General features: G+C 40.5%; 2 protein-coding genes across 2 annotated transcripts; one reads left to right on the top strand and one right to left on the bottom strand.

Moving 5' to 3' along the window:
• Positions 1–319: 319 nt before the first annotated feature.
• On the top strand, positions 320–1,261 carry LOC133764470 (olfactory receptor 2D3-like). Its single transcript, XM_062198149.1, has one exon. It carries the CDS (start codon positions 338–340, stop codon positions 1,259–1,261), a length of 924 nt encoding a protein of 307 aa, XP_062054133.1. The 5' UTR covers positions 320–337.
• A 9,805-nt stretch (positions 1,262–11,066) lies between these two features.
• LOC133763776 (olfactory receptor 2AG2-like) lies at positions 11,067–12,017 on the bottom strand. The gene has a single exon (XM_062197521.1). The coding sequence runs from the start codon at positions 12,015–12,017 to the stop codon at positions 11,067–11,069; it is 951 nt and encodes a 316-aa protein (XP_062053505.1).
• Positions 12,018–18,484: the final 6,467 nt, after the last annotated feature.

Genomic DNA, 18,484 nt, shown 5'->3' with positions numbered 1-18,484 from the left:
ATGATTTATTACCCTGTAAAGGTCCATATGCATAAAAATATGCATTACATGTGTGCTGTTGAAATTCATAAAGGATGGTTATTAGGAAGCAAGAAGTTTTGTTGGGGGCTGGCTTTGTGGTGCAGCAGGTTAAGCCACCACTTGTGATGCTGGCATCCCATATGGGAGTGCTGTTTCTCATCCTGGCTGCTCAACCCTACCTAGTGGGAAGCGGATGGAAGCCAATAGTTCATCAAGGGGCACTTGCTGATATTCTACTTGTTTATGAAGTTTGTGAAACCAGAGACAGAATGTGTCTGTTTTCTTTCTGATGACAGGTAAACAAGAATAAGCATCAATGGGAGAAGGAAACCAAACTTCTGTAGGTGAATTTATCTTGCTGGGGCTTTCACAAGATCCAAAGATCCAGATCGCGTTGTTCTGTGTTTTCCTGATCATTTACCTTATTTCTGTATTTGGAAATCTGCTGATAATAATCCTTATCCAAATTGACTCTCGACTTCACACACCCATGTACTTTTTTCTTAAAAACTTGTCCTTTGCTGACCTCTGTTTCTCTACCAGCATTGTACCCCAGATGTTGATCCATTTCCTTGTGAAAAAGAAAAGCATTTCCTTTGTTGGGTGTTCAACACAGATAGTCGTCTTCCTCCTAGCAGGGTGTGCAGAGTGTGCACTGCTGGCAGTGATGTCCTATGACCGATACCTGGCTGTCTGCAAGCCCCTGCACTACTCCACTATCATGACCCAGAGGGTTTGTATCCAGTTGGCTGTAGTATCCTGGATCAGTGGCGCATCTGTGTGTGCAGTGGACAGTGCATTTACATTGTGTCTTCCCTACCAGGGACAGAATGTAATTAACCACTACTTCTGTGAACCACCTGCTCTCTTACAGCTGGCTTCTGCAGACACCTACAGTGCTGAGATGGCCCTGTTTTCTATGGGTGTGATTATCCTCCTAGCTCCTGTCTCCCTCATCCTAGTCTCCTACTGGAATATCATCTCCACTGTGATCCAGATGCAAACTGGGGAGGGGAGGCTCAAGGTCTTCTCCACCTGTGGTTCCCACCTCACGGCCGTGGTTCTCTACTATGGCTCAGGAATATTTGCCTACATGAGACCTAATTCCAAGACGATGAGTCAAAAAGATAAGGTCATCTCTGTGTTCTATTCCGTTATGACTTCAATGTTGAACCCCATCATTTACAGCCTGAGGAACAAGGACGTGAAGGGGGCTCTGAGGAAGCTGGCTGGAAGATAATCTGCCTTTGGAGCAATGATTACAGACAATTTGAAAAATATTTATACTATTGTGATTGATAATGTCTAATACTTTAATATTTTCTGTAATTTTCTCAATTAACATACACTTTTATTGAGCCCATTGCTTTAACATACTTGGGAGGTCTGTTATTTCTATTGTCAGTATTGTAAATACTGCTATTTGTACATCGTAATAATTTGTAACTCTCTGATCTGGAAAAGATTTAATTTGAGAGATCATATAGTAGGTGTCAGGTAATGTAGTAGGTCCTAAAAAAATTGAGAGCACAATCAAGTGTGAATAGTGTTTTCACAATTGTGTTAGGAACAGTGGCTGGCAGAACTAAGAATTCACCAACTTTGCTTTAATAGTAACTGGGAAGTTAATTATGACATTGTAAAGGAATTTAATAGGGGCTGGCATTGTGAAGCACTGGGTTAAGCCACTACATGTGAGGTCAGCATATCATATGGGCACTGGTTCCAGTTCCGGCTGCTCCACTTAAAATTCAGCTCCCTGCTAGTGCACCTGGGAAAGCAGCCAAAGATAGCCCAAGGCCTTGGGCCCCTGCACCCACGTTGGGGATCCAGATGAAGCTCCAGGCTCCTGGTTTTGGTCTGGCCTAGCCCTGGCTGCTGCAGCCATTTGGGTAGTGTACCAGCAGATGAAAGATCTCTCTCTCTCTCTCTCTCTCTCTCTCTCTGTGTGTCTTTCCTTCTCTTTATTTGTAACTCTGACTTTCAAATAAAACAAATAAATATTAAAAAAAGAAAAAAACCAATGATTAAAAAACATAAATTAGATAGCATGGGAAGGGAAAGAGTTATCTCAGACAGAGACAGCATGAAAGAACAAGTCCTTTAGCATAGTTGAAGAAGAATTTTCATTGGACAGTGGCCATAAAAGGAAAATAGAGAGGCAGGGTGTAGATTTGACATAGCAATTAAGACACTACTTGGAATGTCCACAGCCCATATCACATATCACAAGGCCTTTGTTTGAGTCCTGGCTTCTTGTTATTGCACAATCTAGAAGGGAGCAGCTGATAGCTCAAGTGATACCTGCTACCCACATGGGAGGCTCAGGCTGAGCTGTCAGCTCCCAGCCTTGCATGGCCCAGACTCAGCTGTTATGAGCATTTGGTGAGTGAAACAGCATGGGGGGGATTTCTATCAGCTGGTCTGTCTGTCTCTTTAGTTTTCAAATAGATATAAGATAAAAACAAAAGTAGAGAGGGAGGCTGCCCCCAGGTCATGTGATATGTAAATATTTTTGAGTTCATCATTTACATGTAATAACAGGATGTTAAAAGATAATAAACATATATTGGCAATATCAAGAATATGTTTTTAATTTATTTTACTTTTTTAAAAAAGATTTATTTATTTATTTATTTGAGAGGTAGAGTTACAGACAGTGAGAGGAAAAGACAGAAAGACCTTCCGTCTGCTGGTTCACTCTCCAAATGGGCGCGACAGCCGGAGCTGCGCCGATCTGAAGCCAGGAACCAAGAGCTTCTTCTGGACACTCACATGTGTTTAGGTTCCCAAGGACTTGGGCCATCTTCTACTGCTTTCCCAAGCCATAGGAGAGAGCTATTTTGCAAGAGGAGCAGCTGGGACTAGAACCGGCACCCATATGGGATGCTGGCACCACAGGTGGAAGATTAATCTACTGAGCTACAGCACCGGCCCCAGGAATATGTTTTTAAAATCCATTGTGATGGCTACATGGAGAATGAAATTCTGTTAGGATAAACTAAATCACACTACACACCAGATTGCCAAGATATTTCATTGCTTTAACTCCTCAAAGTTTAATTCTCGGATGGCTTTCCAAGTCAGTTGTTCTCCATATGTTGACTTAAAGATCAAAATCTTCCATCTCATGATTTGGATTCTAAAATCTAATCAACAGTTTCCACAGTCACTATCAAAGGGGATATGAGAACTTTGAGAGCTTGCAGCTGCTCTTAATTACCCTGACTAGAAATGATATGTGCTCATTTTGCTGGCACATTATTGGTCAGAAAAAATCTATCAGTCCCTGCAAAACTTCAAGATACCAGGAAATGAATGGACTCTCACTACATTTTTAGCAGCACACTCATTGTGACTGATTGATTGGGAAAACTAATTTTAATTTTCTTCCAATAGATCAGATCAGTTAAGAGATGATATGCTTGAATTAAGCTGATGTAACAGGAAAGAATGGAAAGAGGTGGAAATAAGAATTAAAAACAATATGTTCTTTCAACTTAGTTTTGTTTTATACAGAGATTGGAGGAAGAAAGGAGTCCAGCACATTTTAGATTATTGCTGCTCAATGTGTAGTGTGAAGTCTGATGTGCATATTAGAACAGTTTGCTACCAATCAGACAAGTACAGAAACAGAGTGAATATTATTGACATATGATCCAACAACCTCACTATCAGCTATATACCCAAAAGACATGAATGTGTGGTTAAAAAATATATTTATACTACCTTGCATATAGCAGAATTGTTCATATTAGTCACAATATCAAAACAACCATAGTGAATGGATACAGAAAATGTGATATATATATGCATATTAATATATTAATATTTTCAGCTATAAAAGGAATAAAAATATAACATTTGCTGCAAAATGATTGGAACTGGAAGATATTATGGGGGGTGAAGTGAGCCAGACCGAGAAAGACAAATACTGCATATTCTCCTTTATATGTGGGAGCAAAAAATTAAAAAAAAATCAGACAGAAAAGGAAGAAAGCCTATGTATATCAGTTTTGAGGCATCGACAGTGTTTTGTCAAACTTCACTCTCCCAATGCCTACAATGGCCTAGGGGCATTTGGAGAAAGCCAGGACTGGGAACTTAATCCAGGTCTCCCACATGGGTATCAGGAACTACTTGAGCCATAACCTGTTGCCTTCCAGGGGTTGCATTAGCAGGAAGCTGGAAAGCAAAGCAGAGTTGGCCCTGGAACCCAGGTACTCCGGTAGGGGATGCAAATGTCTCAAGCATTGGTTTAATTGCTCCACCAAACACCTGCTCCCAGGCTTTAAAATGTATCTTCATGGATATTTAGATGGAACTTGAGAGTTGCTTTGGTAGACACTTTTAATTGGTTCAGAAAATACTTCTGAAGTACCAACCATATACCAGTTCCCAAGCAAGAATTAGAGTCATTAATTCAGAACTAAACAGACCTAGTTCCTGCCCTCCTGGAGTTTATATGTTAATATAATATGAGACTAGATTAAGCAGAAGGTCAGAAGAAAATAAATGATCAGAAGAAAAAAATTATATCAACCCAAGCCTTGATCTTTTTCATGCCTAAAGAAGGAGGAATAATGGGATATAGTGGGTTTAGGGGAGCAAAGGATCTGGCTTTTGGGTAAAAGCTGTGGTTCCCTTTCTCCTTCTTCTGAACTCTCACTTTCCAAACTCTCTCCTTCTCTCTGTGCCATGCTGTCTTCTTTTTCCTTTCAAGAGAGAGACTGTGTATGCATGGAAATGGCAATAACCTGGTGGATGACTGAGAGCCCCAAACTTTCTGGTGAGGCTCGAACTTACCCAGGTGAAAACTGGACTCCAACAGCATGACAGAGTATCCTAGAGTACCTCCCTTTCTACTTAAATGTCTGGCCTGGCTTCTCTTTGATGGGGGAGGAAAGTGCAACTTCCAGGATTCCCTTGGCTGTCTTCCTTGGAGTGGCCCGGACAGGCCCGGGAGACACTCCTCCAAAAACCTCCATGCGAGTTGAAAACAGCCTTAGTCATTTTTCTCACTCCCACTTGAACTTTCTCATTTTCTCAAATAAATATATAGCCAGAGTGCTTTGCCAGATCTCATCGTTGCATCCAACACTGGATCTGATTCTCGACCCATCAGGTTGGTAAGAGAGACTCTGTTGCCTCAAGCACGCTAGTGTGACACTCATGACTGGTTCATCCCACCTTTTAGGGCCTTTGTGTTCAGTCAGGCCAGTTCATCTCCCCTCACAGGGCCTGCGGTGTTCAGTCAGTCCCCCTTGCTTAGGGAAAAGCTCATCTGCCACGTATTAGAACTGGGATGCTGGTCTGTGTGGGGATTCTCGTCCTCTCCTATTAGAGGACTCAGAACTTAGGTTCCAGGTTGGGGTAATTCTTTCCTGGGGAACACCCTGTTAAAGACCCCTTCCCTGAGGCTATATTTAAGGCATGGGTTCCAAAATTTCTCGCATTTTACCTGATTCCCCTTTGGCCTGCCTCTTAAAAAGCTGGCGCAAGATGGGCCTAAAGGGAAAAATAGAGAAATTAATTAACCTATGTACTAAGATTTGGCCTCAATATGAATTAGACAATGGCTCAAAATGGCCAGTATTTGGCACATTTGATCTCCAAATTCTCTGCGACCATAATAGTTTTACACAGAAAAATGGCAAATGTTCAGAGGTCTCTTATGCCCAGGCTTTTTTCTTCCTTCAGGGCCAATTTTCCTCACTCCAAGTTCTCATGGAGAAGGAAAGCCTGGAGCCTTCCCCTAAATTTTTTTACCTCCCCACCCCTCGCTTCTCTCCCTCCACCTGAGAAGCCAGTGTCTCAGGAACACTGCTTTTTGCTCACTCCATCCCTCTCTCTCTAGCCCCTCCTTCTCTTCCATCCCTCTCTCTCTAGCCCCTCCGTCTCTTCCACCTCACCGGCAATAGCACGGGCAGTTGCTACCCCTTCACCCTCTTCTTGCCACAAGTCTCTTTACCCAGTTCTCCCCAATGAAGAACAAGCTCATTGTAAGCTTTCCACCCCACCATTCCCTCCCTCATTTCATCCTTTCTGTGACCCTGATCCCGAAGACGACCCCTCACCCCACCCCCGTCACAGTATACTAACAATGGCCCCAATTTCGCAGAGGGACATCTGTTCTTAAATTCTCACTTTATGCTCCAGTCAGCTCCAGATATGTCTCGCAAACTCCAAAAATTACGAAATGGTCCACAATACCCCGAGAGGGACCTCATAGATGCAGCTTTTTGTGTTTTTAACAATAGAGATGAGGAAATATATAGAAGACTAAAGTTTCAGATGCTTGTCTCTGTAATCCACCAAGGCCCCAATCACAAGCCAAATGTCACCCCTTAGGGCCCTGTTATCAATGTGGCATTGCTGGGCCCTTGGCCAAGAGCTGCTCCAACTCAAAGTCCACCTCAGCTCAAGGTTCTAGGCCTCCTGGAGCCTGTATTAAGTGTGGCATTACTGGACAATGGGCTAGGACCTGCCCTAACCCTAGGTTTCTCTCTACCTCATGTCCCAAGAGTGGACAATGAGTTTCACTGGAAGATGGACTGCCCCAGCTTGGGAAACCCTTCTTTCTGGAATAGCCCTCTGCCCAAGCCCCTCCGGCACAGGACATCTCATCTCTGTTAAACTTAACAGAATGAAGAGGTCTGGGTTCCACAACCCCCATCACAAATGAGTCCAGAGAACCAAGGATATTAGGGACAATGTCTGGCAAGTGAGTTTCTTTCTTGGTAGACACTGGGGCTAGTTTATCTGTTTTAAATCAATATTGCAGTCCACTCCTTCCTTCCTCAGTCTCTGTTATTGGCATGAAATGTCTAATAGAAATATTGCTCCTTTGGAGATATTACTCTTTTGCATTCCTTTCTCATCCTTCCTAACTGCCCCACCCTTCTTCTAGGCAGAGACCTTCTCCACCACCTGGCAGCATCTATCTCCACTTCCACCAGGGATAAAATACAAACGTTTATACTTCATATCATGACATTTCCTCTCCCCACCTCTACACCCCATACTCACTCCCTTCTCTTGGTTAATCCTGTAGTGTGGGATATATCCCACCCAGTAATTACCACTCACTATAACCCTGTTCACATCTTCTAAAAGATCCTACAAAAACTATCACTGTTCTCCAATAGTCTTTAAGTCCAGGAGGCCATAGGGGTCTAAAACCCATTATAGATGGCCTTCTCTGAGATAACATACTCATTCCCACTCACTCCTCCCATAATACACCTATACTTCTGGTCAGAAAAACTGGATGGCTCTTATTTCTTAGTACAGGACTTCCAACATATTCATACTACTATCCATTCCACTTACCCAGTTGTGCCCAACCATTACATTCTCCTTTACCACATACACCCTACAACTTCTTTCTTTTCTGGCCTGGACCTAAAGGATGCCTTCTTCACAATTTCTTCTGACACATCTTCCCAGCCACTCTTAACTTTACCTGGCCCGACCCTGAAACTCACCTTACTCAACAGCTCACTTGGACAGTGTTACCCTAAGGTTTCTGAAACAGTGAACACTTTTCTGAACAAGCTCTCCAGGCAGATCTAGCCTTTACCCAGCACCCTTCTTCAATATGTTGATGATCTACAATGTAGCACCTCTTGAGAGACCTGTCTTCAGCATACCACTAGTCTTTTGAACTTTCTAGCTGAAAAAGGTTATAGGGTATCTCAAAATAAGGCTCAGCTAATTTCCACTTCTGTGACTTTCTTGGGATTTTTTGTGTTGTAGGACACTTGTACAATTCCTCCAGCCCCAAAACAGGCAATACACTCGCTTCCTTTCCCACATACTGAGTGTGACCTCCTCTCTTTCTTGAGACTCGTGGGATATTTTTGCATCTGGATTTCCAACTTTTCTGTTATTGCTAAATCTCTCTGTGAAGCCTCCAATGGTGATCCAGATGAGCCCTTGCAAGGCACTTGCTTCCAAAGATGCCATTCCAAACCACAAAGAAAGCTCTTCTACAAGCACCTGCCCTGAGACTTCCTAACTCACTTAAAGCATTTCATAGTTCTAAGGGGCAAGCACTCAGTCTCCTGGACCAAAAGGCTATAAACTCTATTACATCTGTAGCCTATTTCTCAAACAATTAAATGGGATTTATCAAGGCTGGCCTCAATGCCTAAGGGTCCTGGCCATGACAGTCCTTATCATAACTGAGGCCCAAAAGCTACCCTTCATCAGCCCTTTCAAATCTGGTCCTCTTGTGGGTTACAAGACCTCCTCAGCCACTGGTATTTTCAATCTATATTACCATCTCACATCCAAGTTCTGCTATTTCCTTTCTAACCTGGTCCCCTATCATGATTCCAATCCCCCACATTTCCTCCCAAAATTCTTACATACCTCTCATTAACATTTCCTCTATCCTGTTTTTTGAAGATAATCCCAAAATCTCTTCATGTTGGATCTGCACACACTCCTCCCCTGAGTGCTGTCAAGACCTCCCCACCCTCACCAAGCTCTGGGAGAAGGACCATGGACTTGTTTATATTACAAGGACTAGAAATTCCCTGGCAGAACCCCCAGGACATATATCTCTTCTGGAATTCCCAGAAAGAAATGCCAGCATGGCTAGAGGAAGAAACACCAGTATTGTATAGGGAAATAACACTGGAGGTTCCATCTGTTATATCTGTCCAAGACATTTTTGCTCTGACCTTGTTAATTGGTCAAGCCCCTTTATGTATCATGCATGCTTTCTTTTCTTCTTCCCATAATGTGGGTTCATTACCCCATGACACCTGTGAACTTAGTTGTCACTCTCCCAGGCCCACCCCTACTACCACCACTACTCTTCACACCCAATGAAAGTGGTTGCAATGGCATTTACTCCCCTGCAACATGAAAGCATAAAGGTTATCTCTTACCATATGCTTGCATGTATAGGACCAGAAACAGGGGCATTCTTTCTTTGTGGCATATATCTGCCTCCCCACCAACTGGACAGGGACTTGTACACTTGCCTTCCTGTTTATTCCTTTGTCCTCTACCCAAGATCAATCTTTATTTTCTATTCCTATAACCTACTGTGTCAAGAAGGATTTCAGACTCAATCCCTTGATAATCTCTAGGAGTATCTTGATAGGAATCAAAACAGGAATGACTAGACTAGCTATTTCAATATACAAGGCAAATAACACTTTGACATTTATTATTTTATCCAATCTGTGCAAAAATATCATGAGATCAAGTCTTTAGCTATTACCACTTTTGAGTTAGGCAAATTGGCATACAGAGAGCTCAACTTAATGTAAAAATATGGACAGATGATAAAAGGTGGGGTTGATTCATACTCATGTGTTCTAGCCCCCTCCCTCTCCATCACAGTTTGAAAATTTCCTTTGGTGAATGGGAAAGGATTCATAAATTTTTTTTTAAAATTATTATTTACTTATTTGATGAAAAACCATCAGAGAGAAAAGGAGAGGCAGAGGGAAAGACAGAGAGAGTTGTTTTACTCCCCAAATGCTGTAACAGCAAGTTCCTGACTGGGATAAGCTGAAACCAGGAATCTGAGACTCCCTCTAGGTCTCCTGTATGGGTTGCAGGCACCCAAGCACTTGGGCCATCCTCTGCTGCTTTCCAAGGCAAGTTACCAAGGAACTGGATTGGAAGTTGAGCAGCCAGGGCTCAAAGCAGAACAATGAATGGAATACCAGCATCACAAGCAGTTCCTTAACCTTCTGCAGCACTAAACAGGACTGCACCAAGATTCATTTAAATTTAAATATAAAAACCAGGACTTTAATTATTATCATCTACATATAAACTCAATTAAATGTTTGCATGTTTGTATAATTTAAAAAAGGAAAATATACAGGTGATTTTAGCTTATTTGTAAATCTGTTTTCTCAGTTTTTCTAATGAACTTGGCTTAATTTTTTAGATTTTCTTTATGATTTAACATTATGCATTAATTAATGCAAGATTATTTCTGTAGTCAAGAAATTATTTATGATTTTCCACAAAGTGTTAATCTCAACAATAATAATAGCTACATAAGACAAGGTATTTAAGAGTTTCTCTACTCAATGAATGTAAGTCTCCAGATGTTGTTATAATTCTTCACACATATTACTGGAAAATAATGTTATAAAAAATGTAGGCTGACTAGAAAGTGAAGTTTATGTTTTATACTTCCTTGCCTATGGACTCAAATGTACAAAGGATTTTATCAAAAAGTTATGAACTAGTTGTGATTTTTCTGATATTTCAAAATATATCAGTATATCTGTAAGGTCACTTCTATAAAGAAAATTCAAACAACATATATTACAGGCTTAAGTCACAGCTGTTGAATATGTACTTATCACTTTAATCTTGGTACTTAGCGTTTTATTTGATTCATTTATTTAATTCTAATTTTAGTCATGGTAAAATTATCAATCTCTGTGAAAGTTTCCAAGTTGAAATGAAAGGCTCCTTTTCTCTACCCTCGTTCACTATCTCAACATAGGGTATTTATCTCTATTTAAGTAATTAATGTGAACTTCTCAGATATGTAGTACACATGCAGTCACACATCTGTCATTCTTCCCCACTAACTGCTCAAGCTGTTATCTACTCAATAAATTCAATATTATGTTTCTGTATCGTTTTCTCTATTAGCAGATTGAGTCAATTCAAAGAGAATAGACCTCCTATAATGTTAACAGGATTGTGTAGTTGAGTAAAAAAAAAACTCTGTTTCTCACTGCTATATTATGTTGGCCTGAGAAGTCAATCTTCCATCATGTCTACGTAGTAATGTGTCAGGATGATGCTCTACCACAGAATGCATCAATGACACACATTGTGATTCTTTTTTTTAGTCCCTTTTATAATACAGTCTTCCAAGTTCAGGGTGATACATGCCAAATATGTTCAGCTTAAAATCATTGTACATAGCAGATAATAGAGAATTTTAAAAGTCTTCATATCCTCACAGATATAGGTTAACATTTAAAAAATGGATATGTAACAATTTTCTTTGGAGGAAGAACCCATAGTGAGAGGCAAGCCATAAACACACCCTAGGGGGTTGAGTATGCCAGCAACACATATCTTTCCAGAACCTGCTTCAAGGCCCCTGTGACTTCTTTGTTCCGCAGGCTGTAGATGAGGGGATTCAGGGCTGGAGTGACAATCGTGTAGAAAACAGAGATAATGTTGTCCTGTTTGGGGCTGTGAAAAGAACTGGGCAAAACATACATGAAAGTGGCAGCTCCATAGAACATCCCCACCACTGTCAGGTGGGAAGAGCAGGTGACAAGCGCTTTCTTCCTCCTTTCATTTGTGGGCATGTGGAGCACTGTGAACAGTATGAGGGTGTAGGAGGCAACTATGGCCGTAAGGGGAAGCAAGAGGAAGGTCACACCTGTCACATACACCAAGAGCTCATACCTGGAGCTATCTGCACAGACCAACTTCAGCAAGGGTGGGATCTCACAGAGAAGATGCCTGATTTCCAAAGACATGCAGAAAGGGAAGTGCATGGTGTAGACAGTGTGACCTAGAGCACTCAGGGATGCCAGGATCCAGGATGTAGCTACCATGAGCCAGCAGACCCTTGGTCTCATGTACACCATGTAGTTCAGAGGATGACAAATGGCCACATACCTATCATAGGCCATGAAGGCCAGTAGGAGGTCCTCTGCACCACCCATTGTCAGGGCCAGGAACATCTGCAGGGCACAGCCTTCAAAGGAGATGATGTATTCTCTGCGCAGAAAATCCACGAGGGCCTTGGGTGTGACAACTGATGTGAACAGGAGGTCCATGAGAGAGAGCTGCCCGAGCAGGTGGTACATGGGCACGTGGAGCCGGGTATCCATGGTGATGACCAGGAGCAGCAGGCTGTTGCTGATCAAGGCCAACATGTACAGGACTGTGATTGTGACACAGAGCAGTTCAGGAAATGCACAGTCATTCAGAATCCCCACCAAGATGAAGTCATGTCCGGCAGTGGAGTTCCATAGCTCCATTCTGCATGGTGTCTTCAGTTTCCTAGGATGGATGGATTCCCTGTGAAATCCTTCCAAAAAGTGTTTATCATAGCTTTGGATTGTCCAACATCACTATGAGGTGTTCTATAGGAATTCCGTGAGATGATATATTTTTCTTCTTTAGCTAGTTTCACCTCTAATTTCTGAAGTTCTAAATGATTTTATTGAATTATAACAAATAGCTCAATGAGGACCACGTATTTTAGCATGTTTTTAATAATTAAACATTTTGAAAGTCTTTCAATTAATCATACAGGAAAAAAATCCCAGAAAAAGATCTTTGTATGTAGGTTTAATTATCTCTCTCTTCTTAATAGAAAATACTCTTGGCATTGCTTTAGAATCTAGTTTCTCTGTTTTATGCAAAATCAACTTGGGATTCCAGTTCACTATTTGAAGTTTTAGTTATAGAAACCTTTTTGCTATCTTCTCCACTAGATGTGGTGTCTACCTTTACTTCCCACTTTATTGTTGACAGCTTCCTTCACAGAGGAATCTCTGGGCTCTTAGACCACATGATCTCTTGTGCTCTTCTACCATCCCGACATTCTTAATGAGTACCGTGCTACCCTGCTAGAGAAAACAAGGATTCTGGGATGAACTGAAATGTTGATGTGGTATAGATTTCGAAGATAAATCTGTAGAAACAGTAGCAAAGGATTTTGCTTATTTCAGGTAATGATTAAGGTGGGGGGCAGGAAAAAAAGAAAATAGATCTAATTTATAGAGGTACTGCAGATGTTTTGTTTTTATGATATGGTTTAAAATGAGCTACAAAAGAGGACATATTGGATATAGGAAAAGTCCAATAACTCAGCATTACTTGAGAGTCACAGCAATACTTCAAGTGTGAAAAGCAGATTTATCTACCGCACAAATCTTAGTAACACGAGGAAAGATGATGGTCTTGCTTACACCCTGAAGTCATAGGATAGTAAGGGAGGAAGAGACTGAGGAGTAGAGATAGGGTAGGGTTTGTGGAGCAGCAGTCACTTAAGTTGCTCTTTTTGAAGTGGTCTTTCACAACTGGGTGGAAGAGTTAGAAGGTACTCTGTAAGAAAAGAGGAGAATTTAGGTGCAAATTCATTTTTTAAAAAAGATTAACCCATTTATTTTGAAGGCAGAGTTTCAGAGAGAGAGGGAGAGTTTGAGAGAGAGTTTGAGAGAGAGAAATCTAACTGCTGGCTCACTCCCTGGATGGCTGCAATGGCTAAGGTCTAGTCAGGCTGAATCCAGGAGCCAGGAGCTTCTTCCAGGTCTCCCTTTTGGGTAGCAGGGTCCCAAGTATCTGGGCTATCTTTCACAGCTTTCCCATGCACATTAGCAGGGAGCTGGATAGAAAGTGGAGCAGCCAGGACATGAATTGGTAACCATATGGCATTGCAAGTGGCAGCTTTACCTGTTATGCCACAACACTGGTCCCAGTCGGAGAGAGAACATGGCATTGTGAATGTCAGGAGACTGACACAGAGTACAAGAATGTTCTCCCTGAAGCTTTGTTGCAATGAAATCTGGAAAAAAGTCATATAGAAAATGCTTTATTTAAAATGATTTTGTATGATCTTTTGGGGCCTGAAATCTTTCTTTTGCCTTACAAAAATAAAACTGTAGGTTTAATCTTACAACCTACAGTTTTATTTTTGTAAGGCAAAATACTGACTGGAAGACAGTTTTTATCAATAACAACAAAAATACTAGTTCAAAGGCAATTCTTTGCACTGTTTCTAGACTTGGAAAACTTTTGTTTTTGTTGAATAAACAGGTGGATGAATTGCAAAATCAAGTGAGGAAAATAATTAGCTGGATGCATTCCTCCAGATGTCTACACTATGAGTTTGAACAGGATTTCAAAGAACAGGAAAAACAGAGCTTGGGTTAAGTGATGTAATCAGTACTCAGGATCTTATCTAGATACTGTCTATCTCCCTCTGATTCAAGCTTCTTGCTTCCCCTTTTTTCTATTCACTGGTTCCTCGATGCTAGGAGTATCTTAAGGGAAAGTTCAGAGAATACACACTGGGCCTACGGAGGAAAAGTAGCTTGCTGGAATACTGAAGAGGCTGGGATTAATAAAGGAGCATTGTTGTACTTCATGGGAAATGGGAAAAGCCAAAAAGATTAAACTAAAATTTTGGAAGCATATAAGGTATTTGTTCTTCTTGTCAATGTTCAGTATTTAAAGAAAAAAAAATCTATGGGCTTCAAATTGGTTTTTCCTGTGGATTTGGACTTAGTGTCCAGCAGGTAAATAGGAGAGACACTTGAACTGATTTTATATTTGGGGACACACATCAGACTATTGGAGGCTGGGAAAGTCTAGGTGTACCAAAATGTAAGTACTGAGACTTTTACCAGGAGGCCAGTATCAGGAGTTCTAGTAACTCAGCTCTGACCAGGAACGCAGAATCACTGCAGATGACCCCACCTGTCCAAGGTGGGTATATATACAAGGCCTCAGAGTACAGCTTGGAGTGAATAAGGTATAAGGCCCAAATAAATAGATATCTGAGAGGCATAATAATGTGAGATCTTGATCATACAACTTCTGGTTCCCTCAAAACAGAGTCCTTACCTCAGCTGGTATTGGGCATAGCTGCCCTGGGATTCCTTTGAGGGATAAAGAGTTTGTAAAGATGAAAGAAGAGTGGCTGGTTCTTCTTGCACCGTCAGATACAGGTGTGTGCATGGCTGTGACTCAGTTGAGGAGTCAAAACCACCTTAGGTCCCTGGCCTTGAAAGTCATAGAAATGAATGCAGACAGGCAGCAGGAACATAGAACAGGATCCTGGGGAAACAGGAACCAAATCTCCCGGATGTCTCTCATCTCCTTAGAGAAAGTCTGTACAGCTGTAGATGGGCCTGGCTGGGTTCCTGAGTCCAGGTGCTCAGACTTTCATTTATTCCTCTCCTGCTGGGGGCTGTGGTGAAAGCAGAACACGGGAGGCATTTGAGGAAAGAGGAATGGGAGGAGCTGCTCCATGAGCCTGCCAGTGCCCAGGCTCCTGCCCCTGAGGGAGGCCTCATGGTCTCATCCTCCCAGGTGACATGACCTCCCCTGAAACTGTTGTTCCACGAAATGGGACTTTAATGAATCCCTGGAGTATGCCTCCTGGCCCTGGCCTGCCATTTCTGCAAGTTTCACTAACTCACTGAACTCTGAGGTCTGAGGACTCTATCTGCTCCACATGGTTCTTGCTGAAGCTGATGCTAACTAAATCGACAGTGTCATTAACTGCACTAAGACACAGGGGCCCCTGTCCAGCCAGCTCTCCAAAGTGTACAGTGGGTCTCATGGGTTCTGTAAGTGCTGTCACTCCCCATCTCCCTCTTTGTGCCCCTAACTAGGGCTAGTACTAGCTGGGGTAGGGTTTGGTGGTAGTGAATTATGCAATACTTCTTTTAATATCAGATCTTCTTTTGTTGCCATTTAATAAGCGTCTAATGCTATTTGATGCATCTTTCTATGGTTTTTCAGCTCTTTCTCCTTTTTTTCTCCCTCATTCATGTGTGTACATATGCTTGTTCTGAGGTTCTTTCTAACAAGTGGGCTCAGCTGCTTGGAGTTCTGGAATGATGACACAGCTCCTGCCTCTATCCATCACTGCGTTCATTCAGGCATTCTTCATCTCTCTCACAATTCTTTGCCTTACTCTCCTCATTTTGCATGCTCTTTAATCAGTGATTTCACCAGCAAATGCTGAAAACTGATGCTAGAATTGCTTTTTCTTTTCAACTTAAAGAAAATTTATAATGTTTTCCTTTTCTGATTATGAACAGAAAATACCAAGTACACAAGTATAACAGAATAACTATGTTCCTAAATCTGTATATATTAAATACATGAAACATGTTTAACCTAAGTCAAACTTTTAAAAAAGAAATGTGTAAGATGTCCTTTTATTTTTTCAACTTAATATTTATTTATTATTTTTGTGATACATTTTAGCTTATATTATAGTGAAAGGTGTGATGCATCACTACATAAAAAATTCAACAACAAAAAAATACCAAAAAGGACATACTTCAGCAGGAATATTGGCAAGAGCTATAAACTGGAATCAAATGAAAAGATGTTCATATATCATATATAGTAAATTTTAAATTAGCCACAGATTATTAAAACTAGAGTAGTATGTAATTATTTTTTTTAAATTTATTTGACAGAGTTAGTGAGAGAGAGAGAGACAGAGAGAAAAGTCTTCCTTCCATTGGTAACCCCCCAAATGGCTGCCACGGCTGGTGCTGTGCTGATCCGAAGCCAGGAACCAGGTGCTTCCTCCTGATCTCCCATGCGGGTGCAGGGGACCAAGCACTTGGGCCATCCTCCATTGCCTTCCCTGGCAACAGTAGAGAGCTGGACTGGAAGAGGAGCAGCTGGGACTAGAACCCAGTGCTCATATGGGATGCCAACGCCCCAGGTGGAGGATTAACCAAGTGAGCCACGGCACCGGCCCCAGAGTAGTATGTAATTCTTAACACTCTTACAAAGATTTAAAACAAAGATTGGCAAGTACTAATTTGCAGCATAAGTGATAAACATAGGCTTTTCTTTCTTCTTCTGTTTTGTTGGATTTTCAACATGGAGAAAGAGAGGACATTGCTATTTACATGATAAGCGTAAGTGAAGCAATATTTATAATTCATGATACTCAGTTTATAAATAATACCAATGGTATGACATCCACACAATGTTTATACTCTCTCACTATATTAATTTTTTCAAATAAGATAAGACGTGATATTGGATCACCAGTCACATTCATTTTGTTGCTACTGTCAGGATTTCATTTTTATTGCTGAGTAATATCCTATTATATATACAAATCACAAGCTGTTGATCTAGTTATCATTTGATAGACATCTAGGTTGATTTCATATTTTTTTTTTGTATCATGAAATAAGCTGCTAAACAGGAGAGTGGTGGTATCTCTTTAATAAGCTGATTTCAACTTCTTTTGGAATATTCCCAGGATTGAGATAGCTGGGTCATATGGTAGATGATTTTTAGTTTTCTGAGGAATCTGCAGAGTGTTTTCCACAACAGTTGTACAGTTTGGGTACACACCAACAATGTACTAGGGCATTTTTCATCCACAACTTCGCCAGATTTGTTTATCTTTTGATTTTTGGGTATTAACTATTCTACCTAGAGTGAGGTGATGCCTTATTGGGGATTTTTTACATACATTTACTGGTGGCTACTGATCCTGAGTATTTACTCGTGTGTCTGTTGACCATTTATATTTCATTCTTTGAAAAATACCTGTTCATATCCTTTGCCCATTTCTTCACTGAACTGTTTGTTTCCTTGTTGATTTTCTTGAGCTCCTTATATATTCTGAGTATTAATCTTTTACCAGAGTGCAGTTTGCAAATATTTTCTCCCATTTTTTTTCAGTTGTCCCTTCACTTTGTTAATTGTTTTCTATGTTGTTCAGAATATTCTTAGCTTAATGCAATCCCATTTGTTCACTTTTGCTTTTATTGCCTGTACTTTTGGGATCTCATCCAAGAAGTATTTGCCTAGACCAATGTCTTCCAGGTTTCCCCCTGTTTTCTTCTAGTAATCCGATGGTTTCAGATCTCAAATTTAGATTCTTAATTCATTGTGAGTGGTTTTTGTATAGGGCATAAGGTAATGGTATTGTTTCAAACTTATGCACATGGAAATCCAAATACTCCAGTTCCATTTGTTAAAGATTGTCCTTTCTTCAGGGAATTATTTTAGCTCATTTGCTAAAGCTTAATTGTTTGTATATGTGTGCGCTATTTTCTGAGGATTTTTATTCTGTTTCATTGGTATACATATTTATTTTATACTAGTACCAAGTTGTTTTGATTTTAATAGACCTGTAATATGTCTTGAAATCTGTTATTGTGGTATCTCTGGCTTTGTTTTTTATTATTTAAGATTATTTCAGCTATTTGGGATTAGGGGTCTTTTGTGTTTGCATATCGATTTTAGAATTGATTTTTCCAGTTCTGTGCAGAATTTCCTTGCAATTAAATTGGGGTTGCCTTGAATCCTTAAATTGTTTTGAGTAACATAGTTATTTTGATGGTATTAATTTTTCATGAACATGGAAATTTTTTCCATTTTTGTTATATTTCTCTATTTCTTTCATTAATGTTATATAAATTTCATTGTAGGGATCTTTCACATCTTGGGTTAAATTTGTCTCAAGGTATTTAATTTTTTTGTAGGTATTGTGAATGGGTCTGATCTTACAAGTTCTTTCTTAGCCAGAATGTTGTTTGTGTATAAGAATGCTATTGATTATTGTGTGTTGATTTTATAGCTTGCAACTTTGCTGAATTCTCCTGAGTTATAACTTTCTTAAATGGACTAGTTTGGTTCCCCCCTATATAAGTATCATATCATCTACAGACAAGCATAATTTGACTTCTTTCTTTCCAACTCGTATCCATTTTTTTTTTTCTTGTAT

The sequence above is a fragment of the Lepus europaeus genome, chromosome 7, assembly GCF_033115175.1.
Source record: "Lepus europaeus isolate LE1 chromosome 7, mLepTim1.pri, whole genome shotgun sequence".
In the NCBI taxonomy this organism is placed as follows: Eukaryota; Metazoa; Chordata; class Mammalia; order Lagomorpha; family Leporidae; genus Lepus; species Lepus europaeus.
This window is presented reverse-complemented; position numbering and strand designations above follow the sequence as displayed.

Coding starts and splice junctions, on each gene's coding strand:
- LOC133764470 (XM_062198149.1), top strand. CDS start 338: ATGGGAGAAGGAAACCAAACTTCTGTAGGTGAATTTATCTTGCTGGGG.
- LOC133763776 (XM_062197521.1), bottom strand. CDS start 12,017: ATGGAGCTATGGAACTCCACTGCCGGACATGACTTCATCTTGGTGGGG.